The following is a 27,266-nucleotide window of genomic DNA, read 5'->3' as shown; positions in this document are numbered from 1 at the left end:
TACTCCAACCTGGGCAAAAGAGCTAGACTCCACCTGAAAAAAGAAAAAGAAAAAGAATAAATTAAAATCAGCAACAAAACAAGGAAGATCACAATTACCATGCCAATTCAGTATTGATTATATTTGACAATCCATTAAGAAAAGTCATAACAACATTGGAAAGAATATGGTAAAACTCATTTGTAGTGAAAATGACAAATAGATTATTTATTTAGAACACACAAGAAAATTTTTTAAAACCCCATTAGAACCAATTAATTGGAGCTAAAACATTTCAGCAAAATGAACAGACACAAGATCAACAACAAGATTACATTCAAGACCTATCCGAAGAAAAAATTTTTTTTTTTTTTTTTGAGACACAGTCTTGCTCTGTCAACCAGGTTGGAGTGCAGTAGTGAGATCTCAGCTCACTGCAACCTCAGCACCCCAGGTTCAAGCAATTCTCCTGTACCAGCCTCTCAAGTAGCAGGGATTATAGGCATGCGCCACCATACCCGGCTAAATTTTTTTGCATTTTTAGGGTTTCATTATGTTGGCCAGGCTGGTCTCGAACTTCTGACCTCAAGTGATTCCCCAGCCTGGGCCTCCCAAAATGCTGGGATTACAGGCGTGAGCCACTGCACAACCGGCATGAAGAAAACACTTTAAAAAAACATTACTAAAAAGAATGAATACAGACATAAAATATCTCTCAATGGGAAGATTCAGTATTGTTAAAATAATAATAAACAATAAACAACTCTCCTTGAAATGCAAATGTTGGTGAGATGCAAAGCACTAGGAATTCTCATTCACTGCAGTGGGAGAGTACAGCCACTTTGGAAGACAGTTTGGCCGTTTGTTACAAAAGTAAACATACTTTAAAAACACAACCCACCAGTCTCACTCCTCAATCCAACTGAATTGAAGACTTATATTCACGTAAGAGCCTGCACACAAATGTATATAGCAATGTTTTCCACAATTGTCAAAAACTGAAGTAACCAAGGAGCCTTTATAATAAGTGAATATTTAGTGATAAAAAGAAATGAGAAGTCAAGCCACAAAAAACATGGAGAAACCTTAAACGCACCTTGCTAAGTGAAAGAAGCCAATCTGAAAAGGCTACACGCACTATAGGACTCCAACTATGTAACATCCTGGAAAGGACAAAACTATAGAGCCAGTATTTAAAAAGAGTGGTTGCAAAGGGTTTGAGGGATAAACAAATGAAACAAATTTTAGAGTAGTAAAACTATTCTGTATGATACTGTAATGGTGTGTACATGACAATATGCATTTCTCAAACCCACAGAACCAGTACAATACAAAGAAGGAACGTTAATGTAAGGTAATGTAAACTATGGACTTTAGTTAATAACAATGTATTAATAATGGTTCATCAATTGTAACAAACATATCACAGTAATGCAAAATGTTAGTAATACAAAAACTCTGAGTGGGGTGGGAGGACATATGGGAACTCTCTACAATCTCCCCAATTTTTCTGTAAATCTGAAACTGTTCTAAAATATAAAGTCTATTAATTTAAAAAAAACTCTTAGAAATAAATTATTTCTATTCAATAATTCAACAAATGTTGGTTCTTCAATACTGCTCAGAACCGCATTAAGATGCCACAATAATATTTGATTGGAGAGATTACTGTTCATATATATCAATGATTCTTGACTAGGGAAGATTCTGCTCTCCCCACCTCCAAAGACACTTAGTAATGTCTGTAAATGCATTTGGTCATCACAACTAGGAGAAGGTAAGATGTTACTGGCACCTAGTGGATACAGATCAGGAATACTGCTAAACATTCTATTAATATAATGCACAGGACAGCCCCCTACAACAAAGAATTACCTGGGCCAATATGTCAATAGTGCTGAAATTGAGAAACTCTGATACCTATGTGCCCATCCACCTGGCAGTGTGCAGCCTACGGTAGTTGCAAAATAAACATCTGTTGACAAATGGATATAAGAAAGATTGAACAGATAAAACCGAAAAATGAAGGAAAGGAAAAGGAAAGAGGAAGGACAGGATGGTAGGCTCCCTGCTCATGCAGAAACACGGGGCAAAAAATTAAAATCTTATGTAATAGTTATGATAGCAGAAGCTTATGCAAACCATCTCATGTCCTCCACAAGACATAAGACCACACCCACTGACTTGGTTTCTTAATGAACGTATCCCAAGCCTTACTTTCAGCCATTATGACTTCTGGGTTACAAGACATAGCTTCCTAACTTCATGTTTAATCCTTGAGAGGTTAAGTTTCACATGAACTTTATGGTATATCCATCTCAAAGCACCATGTATTTCTCCTCACTCTAAAAGTACATTCAAATAAAGAAGAAAAAAGTAGAAATACTAGAGTGAATACCATTTTTACTCCATTTTAAAACTATGACATGAGAAATAACTGCTTGCAAATACACAGCAAGTTTCTTTAATATTCAGTTCACACTTAAGAGTGGATGTGGCTTTAAAGAGGGTACATCATGAGGGAGTCTTCTGGTGATGCTACAGTTCTGTATCTAGATTGAACTGGTGGTACATGAAGCCATATATGTGACAAAACTACAGAAACACACACACACATACACACGCAGGTAGAAATGGTGAAATGTGAACAAGCTCTATGGGTTATATTCATGTCAATTTCCTGATTTTGATACAAAATAGTTATACAAGATGTTAACACTGGAGGAGGCTGGTGAAGGGTGCATGGGACCTTCCCATACATTTCTTTGCAACTTTCTGTATATTTATAATTACTTCAGAATAAAGAGCTAAGAAAAAAATATAATAAACTTGTGATATCATTTAGTTCTGTCTGAAACTCACCATACTGAGCTCTGATCTACTTTATTAATAAAATAATAACTATATATTAGAAAAAGTTATTTTACACTAGAAGTTATGACCAGAGGAACAAAGTGGAAAAGAATATATTTTTCTTAAATACCACTCTCCAAGGACTATTATAAACGTTTTAGAATATCTCATTTAACCTCCAAAACTGTCCTACAAGGTAGTCGCATATTATCTTCTTTTCATAAATTTTGAGGATGTTAAATTTGTCCCAGGTTACAGAGTTAACATGGTAAGTGGTGGAGCTGAGACACCACGTTACCTCCTGTCAGAAGCTAAATCTAATCTTTTTACTACATTATGACTGCCTCCTATTTTAACCTGGAATACCTGCCAATCTTCATAGCAACTAAACTGTCAAATGGATCCCCTTACTCAAGCTTCAAAAGAACAGGAGGTGGGGGAGGTGGAAGCCCTCATATATAATACTGTCTTTGACAGAAATATATCGTTTTTCTTAAACCCCTTAGTATTGACCCACAATCCCTAATCTGAAACCTCAAAGTGCCAGCTGTGTTCCAGAACTCATAACTTTTCAGAATTTAGAAAGGTAGCAGTGGACAACATGATAGCTCACCCCTATAATCCCAACAATTTGGGAAGCTGAGGTGGGATGATTGCTTGGGGCCAGAAAATTGAGACCAGCCTGGGCAATATGGCAAAACCTCATCTCTACAAAAAATCTTAATATTAGACAGGCATGGTGGCACATGCCTACAGTCCCAACTATTCAGGGGGCTGAGGCAGGAGGATCGCTTGAGCCCAGGAGGTCAGAGCTACAGTGAGCCATGATGGTGCTACTGCACTCCAGCCTGGAAGTCAGGGCAAGACCCTGCCTCAAAAAAACAAACAAACAACAAAGGTAATGGCATATATATTGTATATTACACTATGCCTGGAGGGGGTTTAGGGGCCACACATCGTGATTAAATATATTAATATTTCTGCAGTAAAATGGAGATATGCACAGTAGCCATGATAAATAAAAACCATAAATAGCCGTCCATCAGTTCTAGTCATTTTGCCATCAAATGAGTTTACCAAAAAAAAAAAAAAAATCCCTTTGGTTTCAGAGATTTCAAGATTGTGGAACTGCAGATTAAGAGATTAAAAACATTTAATTATGTTACACATAGAATATGCACACCCCTATCCCATCTCCAAAAACAAAAGCTAATTTTTGAAATTCTTAATTAGAAAAAGTAATGACATCTTACACCAACACCTTAAAAGGACAGGGATTACCCACCCCTTGAAAAGATACCTGAATTCATCCTCTATTAAGTGATGAACAATCATACAAAAAGACATCAGTTAAATGGCTGCTACCAACAGAGCAGGTTCCGGAAGCCTCTGTAAACCGGCCAATAGAGTGATGACAGTTGGATTGTTTTGTCAGATGTCACAAGCAATAATCAGAGGTGGTGAAAAGGCTAGAGGAATGCTGTGTGAAGCCTAGCAGTATAAAAGATGAACAGTATAGCTTTGAGATCCTATAAAAACCACACACATCAAAATGAATAGGAAGAAGGCAAAGTGCACAGAATCAATAGCCAGATAGCAGAATGTCAATTACAGTTCTTCTACTTCCTAGCTGTGCCCTCTCAGTGCCTCAGTTCCTTCATCAGAGAAAAGGAAAAATACTACCACCTATTTCAAAGAGTTATTGTGAAAGAGATAAATCAGTTAATGGATATACTCTATTTAGAACATGCAGGGCACAAATATGAGCTATTATCACTATTTTTCCGATTGTCATAGATTTCCTTACAGTTACTATGAATGTCATGAGAATTATTTATGATGGAACTTTCATGTTCCTCACATCCATTTTATTTTTACCTTAAAATTTTAGGCAAGGATAAATAAGAAAGAAATGTGAGAACTGAACTTATTACCAATGGAAAGAATCTATAAAGTATCAGACAAGCTGTAGAGGTATAAATAAGATTCTATGATGAGGAAAGCCTCAATTTCTTCTCCTTTTTATATCAACATCTGAATACATCCAAATGCCAAAACATACAACTAATTAGTGGTCACTGGATACTTTCACCAATGTATTCAATCAGCTGAATATTTTAGGAATAAGAGCAAAACTTCCAAATCCATATTCAAGTTGAATATCCCTTATCTAAAATGCCTGGAACTGGAAATGTTTCAGATTTTAGATATTTGTTTAAATTTTGGAATATGTGCATTTTACTTGCCAGTTTAGCATCCCTAATCCAAAAATTCAAAATCTGAAATGCTCCAATGAGCATTTCCTTTCAGCATCATGTCAATACTCAAACAGTTCCAGATTTTGGAGTATTTCAGATTTGAGATTTTTCAGATTAGAGACACTCCACTTGTATTAGAAATAGTAGCAGTTTTAACTAGTCTGTTCTTAATTTAGAAGTAATCTGAATAATCCAAGACAATATTTCCTTTTCTGCTTTGCTAATAGAAATCTCAGAGACAAATGTTCTTACTAGAAAGTAGGTGAAAATCAGAAAATACATGAACTTTGCTCATTAATTTCACCATCATTGTATCTATTCTTCTCTGTTTTCTAGCCACATTAAATTAAGACTAAAAAATTCTACCTACTGTGAGTACTTGGGAAACCATATTTTAGCCTACTTCTTTTTTTTTTTAAGGGGAGCATTATTAAAGAAATTAAATTTTGAAAATATCATTCATGTGTCAGTTCTCAATGTTTACAAAAACTCTCAGACAGCTCTTGGTAAACATCTCCGCAAACACCAACGTTGGGTAAAAATACACAATTAAGACTTATTACTGGCCAGGCACGGTGGCTCACGCCTGTAATCCCAGCACTTTGGGAGGCTGAGGCAGGTGGATCACTTGAAGTCAGGAGTTTGAGACCAGCCTGGCCAACATGGTGAAACCCCATCTCTACTAAAAATACAAACATTAGGGGGGCATGGTGGCACACACCTGTAATCCCAGCTACTCAGGAGGCTGAGGCACAAGAATCTCTTGAACCCAGGAGGCAGAAGTTGCAGTGAGCCGCAATCCTGATAATGCACTCTAGCCTGGGCAACAGAGTGAGACTCCGTCTCAACAAATAAAAGACTCATTATCAGAAAGCTCCATCTATTTTAAGGTAATTACTGAATTGCTTCTTTCCATGTTTCTACTTCTGAATACTTCCATAAATAGACAAACACAGGGAGGAACATAGGCTCTTGAATAAAAAGACCAGGATTTCAACTTAATTCCCAACATGTGTGCTAATAATCTTAAACACGTCCTAAGATGTTTAAGTTTCAGGAGACTCACTTGAAAGAGTTAATATACAATGACCAAACAAAACAATTCATGAATCTTATAAATGAGTCCACTAAGGATTACAGAGGACATCTTCCTTAGGCATTCCTTCTACAATACAGTAATGCTTACTTTTCGAAAATAAACTTTCTGAGAGCTATTCAACTCCCAGTACATTTTTCCACCAAGTTAGATGCCAAGAATAATAAAATTGTATACTGAAAGATGGGATAAAAGAACCATTCATTACTCACTTTTACTTAGAAATCAATGAATTAACTAAAGTTCTTACAGAAATATATTTTATATCATGAATTACATAGTATTGTTTGTGGCGTAAAGCTTAAGAATCTAGCTTTCATATAAGCACTTGCTTAGTAAAAGTTCTGACCTCTAAAATATTTTTGAAATATCTTCCTAAATAATCCAGAAAGTTACAAATTATTAGGAAAAACTTCAGGCATTGTAATTTTTAAATTTCTATCATAGACTAGAAGATTAAGAAAGACTGCACAGGCTGGGTGCAGTGGCTCATGCCTGTAACCCCAACACTTTAGGGAGGCTGAGGTGGGCAGATCACTTGAGTTCAGGAGTTCGAGACCAGCCAGTTGCCAAAAAAGTGAAACTCTGTCTCTATTAAAAATACAAAAACTTTTTAGCTGGGTGTGGTGGTGGGTGCCTGTAATCCCAGCTACCTGGGAGGCTGAGGCAGGGGAATTGCTTGAACCCGAGAGGCAGAGGATGCAGTGAGCCGAGATCACACCACCGCACTCCAGCCTGGGCAACAGAGTGAGACTCCGTCTCAAAAAAAAGACTGCACAAAAAGGGAAGTGTAGGCATGGATGGATACATAAACTTCATTTACTTTTCCTTTAAACAAGGTGTCATAAATAGCCTTGCTTACCAGTGTCATCGGCAGGCTCAGATGCGAGTGGTTTTGGAGCTGGTGTATTTTTGGGTCTGGCAGCAACCTGAGACGGAGATGAAGGTGTGTTGTCTCCATTAACTACATACGAGCAGCATGAGTTTTGGACTAGAGTGCTTGTAGGTACATGATTATCTATTCCATTCGTGCCTTCAACAGTCAACCTTGAAAAAAAAATGCCTTATTTCAATCATTTAAGTATAATTCAACAACATTTCATGAGACTTTTCATAAGAATTATTTACTAAGTTCTCGTTTCTTTTTTGTTATTTTTTAAAAATTTTTTAGATTCTATTTCCAAACAATTGAGTTCTTATGTTTCAAGTAAAATGATAGGTAAATAGAGTAATGAACAAAGATATGACATGTTTTATATTAAAGTTTTAATTACTTTTCTGTTCTAAGTGTATCCATTCTGCAGATAAAAAAATACTGAGATATACAAACATACTAAGTCAAAATAAATACGGTCTCCCACAATAATATTCAAATTGTACATTTTAAATATTTAAGCCTAATATTAATCTATTTTAAAAGCTCTGAAAGTAGTTTCAAAAAGTTCATGAAATTACATGAATCATAAAAATAAAAATCAAGTACAAACTACTGTAAACTTTTTTTTTTTTTTTTTTTAAGAGACAGGATCTCACTCTGTCACCAGGCTGGAGTGCAGTGGCTCACTGCAGCCTCAACCTCTTAGGCTCAAGTAATCCTCCTGCCTCAGCCTCTTGATCAGCTAGGATCACAGACATGTATCACAGTGCCCAGCTAATTTTTTAAATTTTTGTAGAGACTGGATCTCCCTTTGTTGCCCAGGCTGGTCTCGAATTCCTGGCCTCAAGTGATCCTCCCATCTTGACCCCCAGAGTGCTGGGATTATAGGTGTGAGCCATTGTACCTGGCCTGAAACTATTATAACTTTATTAAATCTTGAAAAATAAGTGAAAAACAGTCTTCAAATACTGGTTACAAATTAGCATATACTAGACACTAAAATTATGACTACAGGATGATCAAAAAAAGCTAAATATTATACCCCAGAACTATAAAAATATATAGTATATACATCAGCAAATAAATTACAACAAAATCAAACATTTTAAGTCTTATTGGCAGTGGAAGGAGCTGGGCGATTTGGTGAGACACAGTGTTTAAAAAAAAAAAAAAAAAATTTAAAACAGTTGGAAATTATCATGTAAGTGACCAGGAGAGCTTTTCCAAATACACAGGTCATCCCATATCTGCTCTCCACAGAGCAGCCTGAGCATTGTTTTAAAAATATAAACCAGATCATCATGTCACTCTCCTGGTTAGCCAACAAATCTTTTGAAAATCAGTCACACTTTTATCCCATCTTCTCTCTAACCTATTTCTCTCCAAGCTCATCCGTGCTCACTTTGCAGCAGATATCGATTTTACTGAATATCAAAAACATACTGAACAGTCTTCAAATGTTTATTACAAATTATTATATGCCAGGTGGTAAAATTATAATAACTATGAAATTATCAGAAATATAATCTAGAGAATAAATATTATTCTCTAGAGTTAGAAGGATTTCTAGAACACAACTGTAAACAAACTTGGGGTCTCTGAAGTTGCTATTTCCTCTGCCTAGAACATTCTTCCCTCAGAACTCTGCACAGATGGTTCAATTGTGGCTTATTAATCTTAGTTCAAATCATACTTCCTCAGAGATGATTCCTTGGCATCTCTTTTAAAAATAGGCTCCTTTCCATTCCTGTCATCTTGTCCTGTTTAAATGACTTCATAGTGCTTATTGCTATGTCTAATTAGCATATTTATATCTTCTGTTGTTTACTATCTTTATTTATTTACTTTTCCCCCCAAGACGAAGTCTTGCTCTGTCGCCCAGAGCTGTAGTGCAATGGTGCGATCTCAGCTCACTGCAACCTCCGCCTCCCGGGTTCAAGCAATTCTCCTGCTTCAGACTCCTGAGTAGCTGGGATTACAGGTGCGCACCACCATGCCTGGCTCATTTTTTTTTTTTGTATTTTTAGTAGAGATGGGGTTTCACCATGTTGGCCAGGCTGGTCTGGAACTCCTGACCTCGTGATCTGCCCGCCTCGGCCTCCCAAAGTACTGGGATTACAGGAATGAGCCACCACGCCCAGTCTACTATCCACCTTTATCCCATCAGAATGTAAATTTCATGGGATCAGGGCTGGTATTCTTAATACTTGGACTAATGTCTGACATCAAACAGGCATTCAGTAAGTATCTGTTGAATGAACATTAATGAATCCCACCCTCCTTTCCCTTGTTGCCTATATATTAGGAACAAGATGTGTTTAGGAAGTTTGGGCAGGTAAAGACTGAAATGACTGTGATTTGTATACCCCTCCCCAGCCAACTAGCAAGAATCAGTGATTCAGAAGCCTAGGCAAAAGAACCCATCTGAATTTCTCCTGGTACTGTAGAACTAATCTTTCATTCAAAGCATCTTACTATGCAATCAACATTTGGTAGTAATTCAAGCTCCTCTACCAATCTAAATTTTTTTTTTATTATATGGACATTAAATATATGTACTTAAGGCAAATATACATTCAGAAGGCATACTTTTCTGTTCAAGTGGTCTAATGAGAATCACTTAATGGCAAGTTAGAAGAAATGATACTAATAACTATAGATTAATAAAGGTCACACTTTTGTCATATACCAGCATGCTTTTTCAAAGGTAATGAGTCCATTTTACAACAATATATTTTTATATTTTCAGGTGTTAATTCCACTTTATTTGATCTATTATATACTTTTATTCCAATTTAAATTACTTCAAACAAAAAACCTCTATTAATTGTCATGAACTGTGAATGCCAGGGAGTTTCTGAAATGGTAGAATGATGTCTGAGGGAAGGCCACAATCTGTGAAGCATTTATCTTCTCATGATTTACAGGATAATGCCAATCCAGAGAGCAGTATACCTATTTATCCATAGTATCTGACTGTACTCATAAAATATGTCTAAATACAGATTTTAAAAAGCCATTTTCAATAAAAAGAAATAAAGCACTGTATATGCTACAACATAAATGAAACTTGAAACATGCTAAGAAAAAGAAGTCAGTCACAAAAGGTCACATATTATATAAACCCACTTATATAAAATGGCCAGAATAGACAATCCACAGACACAGAAAAAGTAGATTCATGGGTGCAGGGAAAAATGGAGAGTGACTACTCATGTATACATGGTTTCTCTTCAAGGTAGAATGTTCTGAAATCAGACAGTAGAGAAGGTAACATAACTCTGTTAATATATTAAGAACTACTAAAATGTATACTTTTAAAAAGTGAATTTCATGATATATGTATGATATCTCAATAAAGCTGTAATTTTTTAAAAAGCTACTTTCACAAGAATTAACCAAATGGCATGTTTAGACATAAGCTTCTAAATTCTGTGGCAAATTCTAAACTAAGGTAAAATATAAAACTTCTTATTCAGGAAATATGTTCCACATCATGTCGCCACCCATATTCAAATAAAATATTCTACCTGGCAGTTGTCCTTGCTGAAGGCTCTCCATTTTCATGTAAGGCGTCACCATTTTGCTGTATTTCTACTGAACAACAAGAAAGAAAGAAACTAGGTTTTTATATACTTCTTGCTCATTCTTTTTCCGTTAAATTTTACAAACATATAAAGTTAGCTTACTGGTTGGAGATGAGCTGCAGTTTGTTATATTTTCTTGCTCAATCACCAATCCATCAAGCACAACTGTCAATTCACCAGTTTGTGCTATGCCATTCTTGTTTTCCAAGGAAAGTTTTAATTGTTCTTTCACTCTTTCCACTAGAAAGAAGAATATTCTAATTTAAAAGCTTTTGCCACATATAAAAATGCTTCAGAAATCAAAACTACATTTCAAGAATCACTCTAATTCAGTACTTGACATCTGGAAGGAATTCTTTGCATGCCTTTGACAACTAGTTAAGTAATTCCTCTTTCCCCCCTCAATCCCACACTTTCAATATCACCTTTAATTGCTTCTGTGCATATTATAAATTTTGGAGAACATATAAACACATTTAAATAATAAGTGTAGCAATTGTCTAAACTTGCTTTTCAGCTCAAGGTACCACAGATGACTCTTGTGGTTGAGGCAAAATTTCTGCACAAGAGTCAGATTAAGTTTGGTTTCAAATTCCAGTTCTGCTACTTACTGGCTGTGTATTGAGTAACTTATTCAAACATCTTTAAGCCTTGGTTTCTTAATTACAAAATGGAGACAATGGACTTCAAACTAAAGGGACAGTGTTGAGGAACAAATGCAAAACCATACAGACAGCCCTAGCACCACTTCTGAGGCACAGTTTATAAGTGCTCGATAAATGCTACATATTGTGACAATCGTTTATCATCATTTTTATATAAGGACAAATACTTCCTTCCCATTATTAGAACATCTAGTTCTTATTTAAACTCAAGGTCATTTTGCTTCAACTTCTATGTTAGACTATATATTTAGACTATGTATTAAACGATATATTAGACTTCTATATATTAGACTATATACTAATAGTTATTAGTGAGGGCTTAGAGAAATGGAGAGATGAAGATAAAAGGATACACAGCTTCAGTTAGAAGGAATTTTTGTTTCTTTGAGATATTGCACAAAGTGATGTACATAGTAAATAATGTGTTGTACATTTCAAAATTGCTAAGAGTAAATTCTAAATGTTCTCATCACAAAAAAATAGGTATTTGAGGTGATAGATATGTTAATAAGTTTGGTTTAATGATTCCGCATTGTATTAATTGATCATAACATCACTCCGTACCCCATAAATATATACAACTACAATTTGTCAATTTATAATTTAAAAATAAAAACTAAAAGAGAAAGTTATCAGTGATCACTTTATTATTCAAACTGAGGCCAAATAATTCCATCTGATCTTCAGTGGCTTTCTGCAGTTTTTGCATTCATGGAACATTTCACGTTTTTGATGAAGTCCTTAACTTTGATCTTTCCTATATTTAACAAATTTGGGCAGGGAGGGGAGGTTCTCCATTTACCAAATGTCCAGCATAAATATGTTCACAAGTTATCTATGTACAGAAAAGACAAGACAAAAATCTAGAACTACTAATCACTGGACAGAAATTTCTTTGTGGCCAGGCCTGGTGGCTCACACCTGTAACCCCAGCACTTCGGGAGGCCGACACAGGAGGATCACTTGAGCTTAGGAGTTTGAGACCAGCAACACGGTGAGATCTAGTCTCTATAAAAAATTTAAAAATTAAGGCCAGGCACGGTGGCTTATGCCTCTAATCCCAGCATTTTGGGAGGTGAGGTAGGCGGATCACTTGAGCCCAGGAGTTCAAGACCAACCTGGCCAACACAGCAAGACCCTGTCTCTATTTTTTTAAAAAAATTAAAAATTAGCCAGGTGCAGTGGCATGTGCCTGTATTCCCAGCTACTCAGGAGGCTGAGATGAGAAGATCCTGTAAGCCCAGGAGTTTGAGGCTGCAGCAAGTGATGATTGCACTATTGTACTCTAGTGGGAGTAATAGAGCAAGACCCTGTCTCAAAAAAGAAAGAAGGAAAGAAAAAGAAGTTCTTTGCAAAAAAAAAGAGAAAATGTTTAAATCATGTAATAAAAGAAGACCTTATAGAATTACCCCAACCATTTGTAGCACCATAGACCTCATTTCCACTTTACATCAAAAACAAACAAATAAACAAACAAACAAAAAACAATTAAACAACTAGAAAAACTAAAGGAAATACGAAAGCACACACACAAAAAAACTACAAAAGCAGCCAGGCGCAGTGGCTTACGCCTGTAATCCCAGCATTTTGGGAGGCCGAGGCGGGCGGATAACAAGGTCTGGAGATCAAGACCATTCTGGCCAACATGGTGAAACCCCGTCTCTATTAAAAATACAAAAAAATTAGCTGGGCGTGGTGGCAGGCGCCTGTAGTCCCAGATACTTAGGAGGCTGAGGCAGGAGAATTGCTTGAATCTGGGAGGCGGAGGTTGCAGTGAGCTGAGATCGTGCCACTGTACTCCAGCCTGGGTGACAGGGCAAGACTCCATCTCAAAAAAAAAAAAAGAAAACTACAAAAGCACGAATTTCAGCTTTCTCTAATAATCAATATCTGAAGAAAACTATATTGACTGACATTCAATTTCATTCTTGTCATCTCTCACGATTTCAAGTGTCTGGAATTTGGTGATTTGGCTTCTCCCTAAAATATATAGCTGTTTGAATAGATTCCTAAAGAAGAGCCTTTTAAAATCTCTTTAGTGTGTGTTTCTTGGTAAATTCTTTCATTTTTGTTTATCTGTAAATGTCTGCATTCTCATCCTCAAAAGACAGACTTGTTGGGCATACAATTTTATACTGGTAATGATCTCAACTCTTTGGAGATATTTTTCCACTATCTTCTCCTATTACTAATTCTGCAATTCTAATTCATAAATTTTTGCAAATACTCTGTTTTTCTCTACAGCTGCTTTTTAAATTTATTTGTCTTTGGTATTATGCATTTCACTATGATATGGGGAGGTAGACTAAAAAACAAAAACATTCTTTTAGTGGTAAGTGCATTGAAGGAAATGAGCAAAGCAGCAGTAAGGAGGTCTCCTTTAGGCTGGTCAGGGTTTAACCCTGACCTAGTCACCTAGCAACCTGGTCACCAGGCATGACTTTTCTCTTTGCTCTCTTGTTGGGGACAGTATGAATCTGTGGACTCATGTTTTTCATTAGTGTTCAAAAACTTGCAGCCATTCTCTCTTAAAATATCTCCTTAAAAATCTGGTCCATTATCTATTTTTCATAAATAAAGTTTTATTTGAACACAGTCATGCTCATTCATTTACATATTTTCTATGGCTGCTTTCATGTTACAATGGCGAGTTAATTGGTGTAACAGAAACTATATGCGGCCTTTATGCTCAAATGTTTACAATCTGTCTCTTTATGGAAAACCTCTGCTTATGGTGGCTTGTTCCCTTATGTTTATTCTCTGACGTTAGCTTAAACTAATTTTAAGCTAATTTTTAACCAGTGGTTTGATGATACGTACTAATTTTACAGTGGTTTGATGGTACGCCCAAGAGTGTAGACTACAGGAGTTCAAGCTCAGCTCCCTTCTCTGGCTATTAGCCAAAAGCTCAGCGTCATTCAATCTGCTATTGGTATGGCAGACTATTCTAATTCTGTTTCATGAGGTTTTCTTTACCCCAACCCCCTCATCTCCTGGCTTTTTTTTTTTTTTTTTTTAAGAACAGCCCTCTACCTTTTTGCAAAATCATCAATGCCACAAAGATTTGTTCAATCCAGGACCTAGGTATTCTGCAGTGGGAGGGTGTTTACAGTACATATTATTTCACAATTCTGAACATGGAAGATTGAGTTATAACATTTTGGATCATAAAACTGGAAGGACAATCACATAAATAATTCCCATCTACATGTGTATGTATATGTGTGTGTCAGAGGGAAAAAGATATTATTCTGTCACAGTATAAACAAACCAACTCAGATGTATTTATCCATTCAATATTTGAGTGCCTATGGTGTGCCAGGCACTGTAGATGGGGAAGAAGCAGGACAAACCTTGACTAGCCCAAAGGAGACCTCCTTACCACTGCTTTGCTCATTTCCTTCAATGCACTTACCACTAAAAGAATGTTTTTGTTTTTTGGTTGACCTCCCCAAACGAAATGAAGTCTCTAGCAGAGCAGAGAGATCTTGTCCAACTAATTCAGTGATGTATCCTCAGCATCTGAGGGAAGGTAGGTGCTTAAAAAACATTTAAACTAAGTGATTAAGGTAGTCCTGTCCTAGGGGAACTTACTCTTGTAAGGCAGAAGCTGATTTTTTTGTACCTCCTAAACATTCTTCCTTAGCGTTAATACAGCAATTTGAGACAGAACAATTTGAGTCTCTGATGAGGTAGGTATATAACTAGGTAATCTGTTCTATAAATCATGGATTTGTTGAAAACGTGTTTCACAGACTTCTATTTAGCTCAGAGCCACATTCTGAAGCCGTTTTTAAAAACTGCTCAAACAATGTATTATCTATTGCTGAGTAACAAATTATTCTGAAACTTACTGGCTAAAAATAACAATAATCACTCATTATTGCCGAGAACTCAAGAGAGGCACATACACATCTGGCAAGTGGGTGCTGGCTGCTGAGAGGAGACCTCAGTGCCCCGCCACAGGGCTTTGTGAGAGTCTTCTCAATGGTTGCTATTTCCCATGGTGAACACTCCAAGAGAACAAGGCAAAACCTGAAATGCCTATACGACTAAGTCTCAGAGTTTGTACACCATCACTTCTGCCATAATCTACTGGTCACACAGACAATCTCTGACGCAGTGTGGGAGGGGACTACAGAAGGGTGTTGGAACCCAGAAGGTATGAATGCTTGAAGGTCATTTAGAGGCTGGCCAACATACTCATAAGTATGAGAAAAACAGAATTTTTAGAAACAAAATGAACACATTAGGTTACATAGCTTGTAAGTGACAGTCTTAATAATAGCAAAGTTTTCTAAAATTCCTAAGTCTTTTCATTATATCATGCTATGAGTCAATGTTCAACAACTCACAAAGTTAAGCTCCTACTTCCTACCATGTAACAAAAAATTTCAGAATTTATTTACTTATTTATTTATAATAAATCTGTAATCCCAGCACTTTGGGAGGCTGAGGTGGGTGGATCACTTGAGGCCAGGAGTTCAAGATCAGCCTAGCCAACACAGAGAAACCCTGCCTCTACTAAAAATGCAAAAATTAGCCAGGCATGGTGGCGCGTGCCTGCAGTCCCAGCTACTCACACAGTTAAGTAGCTAGGGTTATCCCTAAGAGCCTTGAGGGGAGGCTGAGGCAAGGAGAATCGCTTGAACCCAGCAGGCGGAGGTTGCAGTGAGCCGAGTTCATGCCACTGCACTCCAGCCTGGGAGACAGATGAGACCCTGTCTCAAAAAAAAAAATACAAATTAAAAAATAAAAAGGCTAATGATTAACTGAGAGAAAAAAATAAGAGCTCTTATGAATTAGTGAGAAAAAAACTAAACAAACCAATAAAAAAAAGTACAAAGAGCATGAGACAATCATAAATGATGAAGTATGAATGACTAATAAACATCTGACCTTATTAATAATCAAAGAAATGCTTTGATAATAAAACTTCTCATCTTTTTTATCTATTAATGTGGCAAATATTTACAAATGGGCGCTGTCACATGCTACGTTTGTGTATATAAATTAGTAGAACTTTTCAGGAAGGCAGCTGAACTTCCAGAAAACTTTACATTCCCTTTTACCTCCCAGTAATTTCAATAAAAAAAATTTTTGAAAGAATAAAGAGGCACTTACTTCATTGAATGTGAAAATACTGTTTATTCAAAGCTTTGACCTCAAAATATCTGAGTTTGTGTTGATAGTAAGTGAATTTATAAAACAAAATTTGTCTTAGTAAACTAAACAAATAACTAAATAAGCAAATTCACTCAGTTAATAAGGCTAAAGAGAATTATAAAATAAAATCAAATTTGACTATGCTCTGTCCAGTACCACAAATGATACATTTCTCTACTGTATTTCCCCACCATTCAATATAAAGAGAGAATTATTCATTATAAATCATTTTGGACATAATTTATTTTGAAATGAACTTAATGGATTTCAAAATGCTTTCCTTGACAAAAACTAAGTTCTTGGTTCTATTAACACCATAAGAAATAAACAAAAAGCCTCAGTCTAATTATCAGTATTTCAATGGCAGCCATCTCACTGCTCTGGAATATTTAAAGTGGTTCTCTCAGCCTCAAAATTGAAACACAAAGTGAAGTTCTGAATATACTCTAATGTGTATGTTAGCTATACTATAAGTATAGTTTTCACCTATGGGTATAGTGACAAAGATTCTCTCTTTAATCAAACTCTAGTCAGGGTCCTCAGGACCTTCTTGACTAGGCCTCAATCTTGGCCTAGAAAACTGCAAACTCAGCACAAATGATTTCATCCACAACTCCCAGCACCACTACCACCATTGCACACACACACTAAAAGACTTGAGCAAGCACCACCATAGTTTCTAACAGTTCAAGGCTCTTAGGGATAACCCTAACTCCCCTTAAAGCACCTGCCTGAGAAAACTTAAGGCTGCCAAAAGAATTTACTGTCTGTTGTAACCAACACCTGATGGTAGGCCCCCGACTACTCTTTCTTAGAGCATTTACTAAAAAGGGTTTACAATGGTAAATCCTTCCTCTGTCTCCTATAACATGTGAGTGTCTTTCTCAAGGGCCTGAAAGACATTCCTTTAAAATGCAATCATTGGGAAGGATAGGGCTTTTGTCTCCCTGTCTCTGTGGGAGGACAGAATCCTGACTTCGTTACTTGCCAGCTACCAAACACAAGGGCCTAATTGCATTTATACTGACCAAGCTTTTGTAATTTTTCATTTTCCTGGCTCTACTAAGCCTCCATTGAACCCCCACCCCCACTCCTTCATTCTCCTTTTAAAAGACCCAGTAACCTCTATACAAATCAAAGTTGAGCTCAATTCATGCTGGAATCTCTTCCTTATTGCAAAAACATATTACTGATTAAAGTATGTTCTGACTACTCTAAACAGTGTCCAGCTTTGTTTATCTGTGACAATAGAGGGATTTTTTTTTCCTATGTAGTTTAAGAAATAGTGAGGCTGACTGAGTGAAACATACCTCAGACATCAGTATCTCACACTGGCGACATAAAGGAAAGAAAGCTAAAAATACCACACATCTCTGCAGAGCCAAATAAATAATTTCCGTAGTTTGGAATGTTGTTCAAGTGACCTGAACACAGAACTGAAGGTTAACTGAGGCACAAATGATGGCTTAAATCCACAAACATTCTGAGACAATGTATTAGAGGATTAAAGGAGCAAAAGCTTTGGGAATAAACCAACTGGGCTTATACAAAACAGAAGAAGGTTAAGGAGCGAAAGCTCACTAGGGCTTAAATGTGAAGAAGTGGAACAATCTCCCTAATAAGCCGCAGTTAGTTGGATTCTGGGGAAAACAATACAAATAATTTATGTTAGGTGAGTCTGTGGTTTTATTTAAGGTTATAAATGGCTGTAATAACACATACCGTCAAGGATGAAGAAATTTAAAAAAACTTCAAAAATAGAAAATACACCTATTCAAATAAATCACTCCCCCACCATTACCCCAAATATATCAGAAAAGACAGACGAAAAACCATGAAATATATGAGAAAACGATAGGGAGCCTTGAACAAAGGAAGAAATTAGCCTCATAAATCTGAAAAGGAACAAATGATCTCAACAACTGCAAAATCTATTTTGATATGGTAGACTGTTGGGTTCCTACTATGGTAGAATGGGGGAGTGGTCAGAAACCACATATTCTTTATATGTTTTGTATGTTTCTTCCTAAAACTCAATAAATGTTTATTTAATGAAGAAAAGTCCCAGATCTAAGAAAGTAAGAAATACAATTAATTTTAAGGGTTTCTAACTTTAAGCAAGTTATCAAAGCATATCAGAGGTAACAAATGCAACTTCTTGGAAGATGGGAAGCTTTGAACCAAACATATCAAAACAACAAAGTCATCTTTATTTCAAAAAGTCATAAATAAGAAAAGAGAAGCCTACCGGCTGTTAGCAAATGGGAATATAAAATTAAAAAGCAACTCAGGTCTGATTTAAAAGACTGCAGAAGTCAAAATAATAGATGCTTATGTTCTATGAAAAACTTTTAAAATCCTAGGCAAATAAAGTAAGAATTATTGGCTAATATAATCTACCAAGATGGTTAAATAAATTAAGAACTATTATAAAAGAAATGATTTTGTGAAAACTAAAAATACAACGGAAAACATGAAAATTTCAAAGCAACATTGTAAGCAATAAAGAAATGAATGACTAACAGTATCAACCAAAACCAGAACACAGACCAAACAGATGACACAGTGAAATACCTAGGGGGAAAAAAAGGCAATATGATTAGATTATATCAATAAGTGTGCCAGGGGAAATACAAAAGACAAATGGCAGCAAATCTTAATGAAGGAGAAAACAAACACCAATTTCAAACTAACAATGAAGAAAATACTCAAGGAGCTTCCAGAATTGATCCTTACAAAAAAGACAACCTAGCCAAGCGTAGTGGCCTCAGAAGACTGTGGTGGGAGGATCGCTTGAGTCCAGGAGTTGGAGGCTACCGTACACTAGGATAGCACCTGTGAACAGCCACTGGCCTGGGCAACATTCAAAAAAGAAAAAAGGAAAAAAAAAGACAACCTGATACCCAGTGATAAAATTAAAACTCTACCTAAGAGAAGTATAAAAGTAAGTAGGAAGGAAAGGAAAGCTGTTTTAAAAAAAAAGGCAGACATAAATTCTGATTTTGCAATTCAAACACAAAAGAGTCTGATACTGCACTGACCAATACAGTAGCCAGTGGCCACTTATGGCTATTTAAATGTAAATTTAATTAAAATAAAACCAAGTTTAAAATTAAATGCTTTAGTTCTACAAGCCACGTTTCAAATGCTCAACTGCCATACATGACTAAAGGCTACCATATTGGATAGCAGAGATACAGAATATAACCATCACTGCAGAAGTTCTGTTGGACAGCAGCCCTTACTGAATGGTGCTTAAATGAAGCTAACTTTTCATTATGAAGATGGAAGAAAATTATATAAAAATATAAAACACCAGCTGGGTTGCGATGGGTCATGCCTATAATCCCAGCACTTTCAGAGGCTGAGGCAGGCAGATCACTTGAGGTCAGGAGTTCGAGATCAGCCTGGCCAACATGGTGAAATGCCATGTCTACCAAAAAATACAAAAATGAGCTGCACGTGGTGGTGCATGCTAGCACATGTCTGTAATCCCAGTTACTCAGGAGGCTGAGGTGGGAGAATTGCTTGAAGCTAGGAGGCAAAGGCTGCAGTGAGCCGAGACTGCACCCCTGCACTCCAGCCCGGGTGACAGAGTGAGACTCTGTCTCAAGGAAAAAAATAATAATAATAAATAAATAAATAAATAAATACACATATATGAATGTGTCAGTAAAATTCAATGGCACTGGGATTACAAAAGAATATATTTTAAAAGATTAGAAATCAAGATTATGGTCAAGACAAGTGGTAATACAAAGTAGAATCTGTGTTATTATTCACAGGCTATTTTGGCACTCCCTTCTACCTTTTTCACAAGATTCTTGGTATTTTATCCTTTAAGTGGTTCTAATATAAATATCTTTCCAATAAAAGATAAATGCCTAATACACAGGACCACGGCTAATGGAAGAATGTGAAAATAAGGGTCATTTAAGATATATACGGCAACCAATAAAAATAACTTAGGTTAAGAAAAAGTTGGAGCACCTCTGCTTCAGTCTGATGGCATCCCACAAAATTTGTATGTTGAAACTTAATCACTACTATGATAGTATTAAAAATTAGGGTCTTTAGGAAGGGATTAAATCACGAGGGTACAGTCCTCATGGATGGAATTAGGGCCTTTATAAAAGGACTTGAATGAGTGGGTGTGCCCTTTTCTGTCCCTTTTGCCATGTGAGGACAGTGTTCAACCCCTTCAAAGGATGCAACAACAAGGTGCCATCTTGGAAACAGGAACAGGATCCTCTCCAAACTTGAACCTGCTGGCATCTTGATCTTGGACTTCCAAATCCTAGAACTGTGATGAATGTATTTATGTTCTCCATAAATTACCTAGTCTCAGGTATTTTGTTACAGCAGAACAAATGCAGTAAGACAGTATCTACAGAAAAAATTGAATCCCTATAACTGAATGATACTCAAAAGTTTCTTCAGTTATAGTCATTACAATTAGTTTATATTTTCATTTGTGGAATTATTAATTATACCTCCACTCCATTCCAAAAAGAATTTTGGGCAAGTTTAAGTACATTTATGTTGAAAGGTAAGGATAGTTAAGTAAAAGTTACATTCTAATAGCACTTAGACAAAAATAATTGAGTATACCACAGGGCCTGCATCATTGTCAAGACACCCCCCACCCCCACCCACACACACAAAAGAAGAACGAGGAGGAAAGGAAGGGAGAGAACAGCCTGCTATATGAATGGAACATAAAATGATAAAATGTACTCAGGCTAGGGTACAGCAGCTGTACACAGGCACAATGATAGTTCACTGCAGCCTTGAACTCTGGGCCTCAAGAGATCCTCTTGCCTCAGCCTTCTTAGTAGCTACCTTAGATATAATTTTTATGCACTCTCCATAATAATTCCACCTATGTTAAAGAATGAAATATAAAAACACACTAAACAAATGTATACTTATTGAAAATACCAAGGACATGATTAGTGATAAGTTGCTTTCAGTACAGGAGACCCAGCAAAGCATACTCAGAAGATAATGAGAAGACTAGCTGAACACAACAGTCAGGGTATGAAGATGTAAGCAGGAAATTAGACAAACTGAACTAAGACTCGGTAAGGCACTGAAATCAGGAGTTGAACTTGATCTTATAGAAAAGTGATTTTCAAACTGGTTTCAGGAGCAGGGTACCACCAGAAATTAACTCAGGAACTGCTGTGGATAACAAGGGTAAGGACATGTGAGCATGTGCATGGCTGTGTTGTTCAATACTGCTTTATGTTTTACACACAGTTAAATTTTTATATAGAATAAGATTCCATGGTAAGTTTTACTTGAATAAGCGAGTTTCTCTGTTAACATTTTTAAAAAATCTTTGGCTGTGGACTTTGGGAAGCACTGAAAAAAACACAAGTGAATAAGACAGTGTCTACTTTCAAGTTGCTCATTAATTCCATTTTGTTTGTGGTCTACAATTGTTATAAATGTTACCTCAGATTCCTACAATAACTTTCCCACTATCACCAAACCATGACCTTTCATCCTTTAAAATTACCCTTGAGAGCCCCCACATATACTTCTGGTAACAGTCACCTGCTCCATATTGTAATCTGCCTTCAAGGACTTTTATCCTTTCTGCCATTCATTCACACCATAAACTTTTTTTTAAAAAATGTCTTGCCAGAAATCATACTGGAAGTTTTCATGCATGCTAGATCCCGGGTTCTTCCTGAAGAGCTAGATTGTCTTTTGCTGTTCTCTTCTTTCACTGCCTCAACACCTAAAAACTCAGCCTACTTTCTTTCCTCTCAGGAGATCCCTCTTTCACTTCATCCCTTAAAAATCTATCCTCTGCAAATAGATGAGGAACACAGACACACTGCAGAACATCCCTCCATTGGAGCCTTATACACAAATATACACAATTCTATTCAAGGTGCTGACTATCAAACATTTTCTATATAGAGCACACCTCAGAAACATAGTATCTCTATCAATAACCTTGCCCCTCAAATCAGAGTTTAAGGATAGGAACAAAAAATGTTTTTAGTACTGAATATTTTTCTTCATCACTAGGATGTCATGTTTTTCTTGGGTTACCTATTTTGTTCTTAGCAGCTGTTTACTTTTTTTTTTTTTTTTTTTGAGACAATGTCTTACTCTGTCACTCAGACTTGAATGCAGTGGTATAATCTTGGCTCACTGCAACCCCCACCTCTCAGGCTCAAGCGATCCTCCCACCTCAGCCTCCCAAGTAGTTGGGACTACAGGCACACGCCTGGCTAATTTTTTGTATCTTTGATAAAGCCTGGCTAATTTTTTGTATCTTTGGTAGAGACGGGGTTTCACCATGTTGCCCAGGCTGGTATCAAACTCCTGAGCTCAGGTGATTCACCTGCCTCAGCCTCCCACAGTGCCAGGATTACAGGTGTGAGCCACCACCCCTAGCCTGTTTACTTCTTTTTAAAGGTAAATATACAATAACCCCAAAATTTAAGTAGAGCTCATTCAACTGATAGCCAACTAAAACTCAGAGTCCAAGTGCTATAAAACTCAAGAGTCCAAGTGCTAAACCAAGAGACTAAATCAAAGGCAACCAAGAATGCTATCATTTATAAAAGTATTTTTAAATTGCTTCAAGGCTATCTTGAACCTTATTAATTTTATATTACTTCTAATCAAAATTAGGCAGCTAAGAATCAGAAAACTTATGTTTTAATCACAACCCGGAAATTAACGTGTATACTCTTGACCAACTCACTTAAATTAAAATCTAATTTTAATTACTTTAAATTATTTTACTCATTTGTCTATAAAATGAATGACTAAAACTAATACCCATAAATGTCTTCTATTGTAAAAGGATTATGATACTATCATGAGATTTAATTCTCCAAATAAATTTATTTACCTTTTGTTTGGGGCTGAATTGTGTCCCCCACCAAATTTGTATGTTAAAGTTTTACTCCCCAGTACCTCAAATTGTGACGTTTTTGGAGACTCGATTTTTGAAGAGGTAACTAAGTTGAAATAATGTCATTGGGGTAGACCCTAATCCAATGACTGGTGTCCTGATAAGAGGAAATCTGGACACAGACACATATACAGAGGGAAGACCACGTGAAGATACAGGGAAAAGATGTCCATCTACAAGCCAAGAAGAGAGGCCTCACAATAAACCAACCCCACTGACACCTTAATCACAGACTTCCAGCCTCCGGATATGTGAGAAAATCAATTTCCATTAAGACACCCAGTCTGTGGTATTTTGTTATGGCAGCCCTTGCAAACTAATTTACCGACTTTTTAGGTTTGCAGGATGCTACTAAAATTTCTGAAGCCATCTACTCACTGTATGAGTGTTTATTAAATTTTATTTTTCCTGAGCATATCCATATCCTACTCAATTAAATCATAGAGATAATTTTTATACATTTATTTAGTTATTTTTTGAGAGGGAGTCTCGCTCTGTAGCCCAGGCTTGGAGTGCAGTGGTGCAATCTCAGTTCACTGCAACCTCCGTCTCCCAGTTCAAGCAATTCTCCTGCCTCAGCCTCCTGAGTAGCTGGGATTACAGGCACGTGCCACCACACTCAGCTAATTTTTGTATTTTTGGTAGAGACAGGGTTTCACCATGTTGGCCAGGCTGGTCTCAAACTCTTGACCTCAGGTGATCCACCTGCCTCAGCCTCCCAAATGGTGGGATTACAGGTGTGAGCCACTGCACACAGCCAAGGTAATTTTTAGTTTATACAATTTGTGAGGCTTCATTTTGAAGTGTATTGACATTACAACCTTCCTAGAAGATCATTTGGCAGATAAGTGGATAGTTATCTTTATATGGAGGTTCAGTAGAGTTTAACATAACAAAATTGAAAACAATCTAGATGTCCAACAATGGGAATATGGTTAAATAATAATAATAATCCAGGCAAGGTACTGTATACTTATAAAATCTATTACTTATTTCTGTATCAAGATGAATTACATGACTCATTGAGAAAAAAAAAAGCCATGGCATAGCAGAGAATCAAACTTACAATGCTTTAAGAAAAAAACAATGTTTTAAGCCAAATACATAAAAATTATTATGGTTTATACTAACTACTAATTACTAGTTCTAATTATTATAATCCATAATCATATTATATTTTCTTAACTCATAACTCATTTATTTCCAAAAACTAGATCAAAACAGATCGTTAAGTTACATGTGGATTTGCGGAAAGAACTTTTTTAAAGATAACTTGCTATTTTCATCATCAGCATTTCATCCCTTACTTCATTCAGCAAACCTACTTTTAGGAATTAATAAGAAAATCTCTAAGGAAATAAGAAGAGCAAAAATATTTACAGATTTGAGCAAGAGCCTATTTTTAGTGAACTGTTACAAGCTACTTAAGTGTCAGACAATGGGAAACTAAATAAATTGTGGTGTGAGAAATCATTACATGGTACTTAAAAATCATAAACTAGAACCCTGGTTTTTTGTGGGTTTGAGATGGAGTCTCACCCTGTCGCCCAGGCTGGGAGTGCAGTGGTGCAATCTCGGCTCACTGCAACCGCCACCTCCCGGGTTCAAGCGATTCTCCTGCCTCAGCCTCCCAAGTAGCTGGGATAACAGGTGCATGCCACCACATTCAGCTAATTTTTGTACTTTTAGTAGAGGTGAGGTTTCGCCATGTTGGTCAGACTGGTCTTTGAACTTCTGATCTCAAGTGATCTGCCCACCCTGGCCTCCCAAAGTACTGGGATTACAGGCATGAGTCACCGTCCCCAGCCAGAACCCTGGTTTTTAATATTCAGAGGATCACACATTTTGAGAATCTGATAAATGCTATGAACCCTCTCCCCAGAATTACACATATATGTACATACCCCCATATTTTTGCATATGATAGGAGGTTTACAAATAAATTAAAGTCTAGACTACCTTAAAATCCTAGTCTAGAAAACTATCATGGAAACTTAATATTTATGGTATATCGTTAAATTTCTAGAAAGCAGAGGATAAACTAGTAGATGCAAAGAAAAGAAATATGTGTTTGTGTCTATGAAAAACAAAAGGACAGTGACCAAATTATTAAGATTGGTTATCCTTGGATAGTAAAATTATAGAAAATTTTTATATTACTCTATAATTTTCTATCTTCTTCATGTTTTTTACAATAAACTAATTATATAATAATAAAAAAAAACTTAAGAGTTACAATTTATTTTACCTAAATAAAATTGTTATTAGTCAAGTGACAAAACAGAGTAGGGTCATGTAATGATAATTTTCTCAAGTTTTAAAGAATATAATAATAAGCAAATAATAAATGACTGATAGTCACTGATAATAGGGTACTTGTGGATGACCGAGATCACCTTGTAAATCTGCAGAATGCAGAAAGGCCATGCTAAATATTTCCTATTTCATAAAATGCCACAAAGTTAATCAATCACAAGCAATAACTGAAGTTCTTTATGAATACAACACTATGTTTTTGCCCCTTAGGCTTCGGGATATGTTCAAAGTGTCTAAAATAAACTTATAAGGAAATAAAGGTCAGAACAAAAAACTTACATTTTCTATTGTGTATCAACAGAGCTTGTTTCAAATCTATCGTTGCTTTTCCTAATAAAGCATCTGCTTTTAAAGTGTGATGGCTCCAAACTCGAAATTCCAATGTAGTCTGTGGCGTAACATTTCTGGAAGGGTAAAATTATAACAAAAATACAGGAGTAGATGTCGTCATTCTATTAATAACTAACAATTCCTATTAAACCATTTATTTCAGTAATGTTTTAAAGACCGTGAATTTCATTTATTTGAGAAGAAATATTGTATGAAACAGGAAACTACTTGAATCATAAATAAAAATATTTTACTTTCAAATACATTAGGACTTTAATAACTAGATGAGGATTTTTGGAATCAGCAAGCCAAAACACCAACACAAGAGTCTTACTGAGACTTCATAGTAATGCTGTTTCTATTTGAACAAATGTCTAAAGACTTACATAATACTTTTACTATACACAAATTTATGCCATTATTATTTTGAAATGCCAAAATTCAGAATGACTAATTTGCAGTACTATTTATTTCTGTACCAAAACAGTCAGAGAAAATGTCTATATGGAAATAATTTGGTTTATAAAGCAAAAGCAAGCATTATTATGCATCCTCTCCTTAAAATAAAAATTTAACCAAAAATTTCTCCATACTTTAAATTGTTGATCCACACTTTAAAAAAATAACTCATTACTTTGAAGTCATTTTACAAAACAAAAAACATATTCCAAGAAACACACTTTCTTGTGAAGATTTTCCATCCTTTATACAATGTACTTACACAGTTAGCTGTTCATCCCATTTTGGATTAGAAGAACTACTGGATTTTGCTGTTTTCCTAATTTCTCCATCTACAACTACTTCTGTATATATTGCTGTTCCGAACCAGTTCTTTTTTCTTTTAAGTTTGGCACTAGAAACTAACAGACAAATAATTCACTAGTGAGTATGTGTTGCCAAAAAGTAGTACTGCACACTAATCAATCAATAAGAATGGAATTGTGCTTCTTGTGCAACTAGAACTCTTCTCGTTGGCAGAATGAAGAAACAATACAAAAGGGCTATTGATAATGCCTGAGAGCCATTTGAATGTTTCTGTAACAGTTTTATCAAGCTATCATTCACATACCATATAATTCACCCACTTAAACTGTACAATTCAATGGTTTCACTATATTCAGAGTGGCACAACCATCACCACAATCAATTTTAAAACAGTTTTGTTACCATAAAAATAAACTCCATACCATTAAGCA

General features: G+C 36.0%; 1 protein-coding gene across 11 annotated transcripts in view; it reads right to left on the bottom strand.

Annotated features, from left to right (window-relative positions):
- Positions 1 to 27,266, bottom strand: part of WWP1 (WW domain containing E3 ubiquitin protein ligase 1) — a 127,847-nt gene that overhangs the window by 63,204 nt on the left and 37,377 nt on the right. For 7 of the 11 annotated variants that reach the window (XR_008528061.2, XR_008509176.2, XM_024250992.3 and 4 more), the window contains 5 exons: positions 26,792 to 26,930; positions 26,020 to 26,144; positions 10,753 to 10,890; positions 10,594 to 10,660; positions 7,049 to 7,233 (listed from right to left, as the gene is read on the bottom strand). Coding sequence is in view for 9 of the 11 variants with exons in the window: in XM_024250992.3 (XP_024106760.1) it covers positions 7,049 to 7,233; positions 10,594 to 10,660; positions 10,753 to 10,890; positions 26,020 to 26,144; positions 26,792 to 26,930 (654 nt within the window). In the remaining 2 variants the exon portion in view is untranslated. The remainder of the gene's footprint in view (positions 1 to 7,048; positions 7,234 to 10,593; positions 10,661 to 10,752; positions 10,891 to 26,019; positions 26,145 to 26,791; positions 26,931 to 27,266) is intronic. The other 4 variants (XM_024250994.3, XM_063726709.1, XM_063726707.1 and 1 more) reach the window with 1 other exon arrangement.

Source organism: Pongo abelii, chromosome 7, assembly GCF_028885655.2.
Source record: "Pongo abelii isolate AG06213 chromosome 7, NHGRI_mPonAbe1-v2.0_pri, whole genome shotgun sequence".
NCBI lineage: Eukaryota > Metazoa > Chordata > Mammalia > Primates > Hominidae > Pongo > Pongo abelii.
This window is presented reverse-complemented; position numbering and strand designations above follow the sequence as displayed.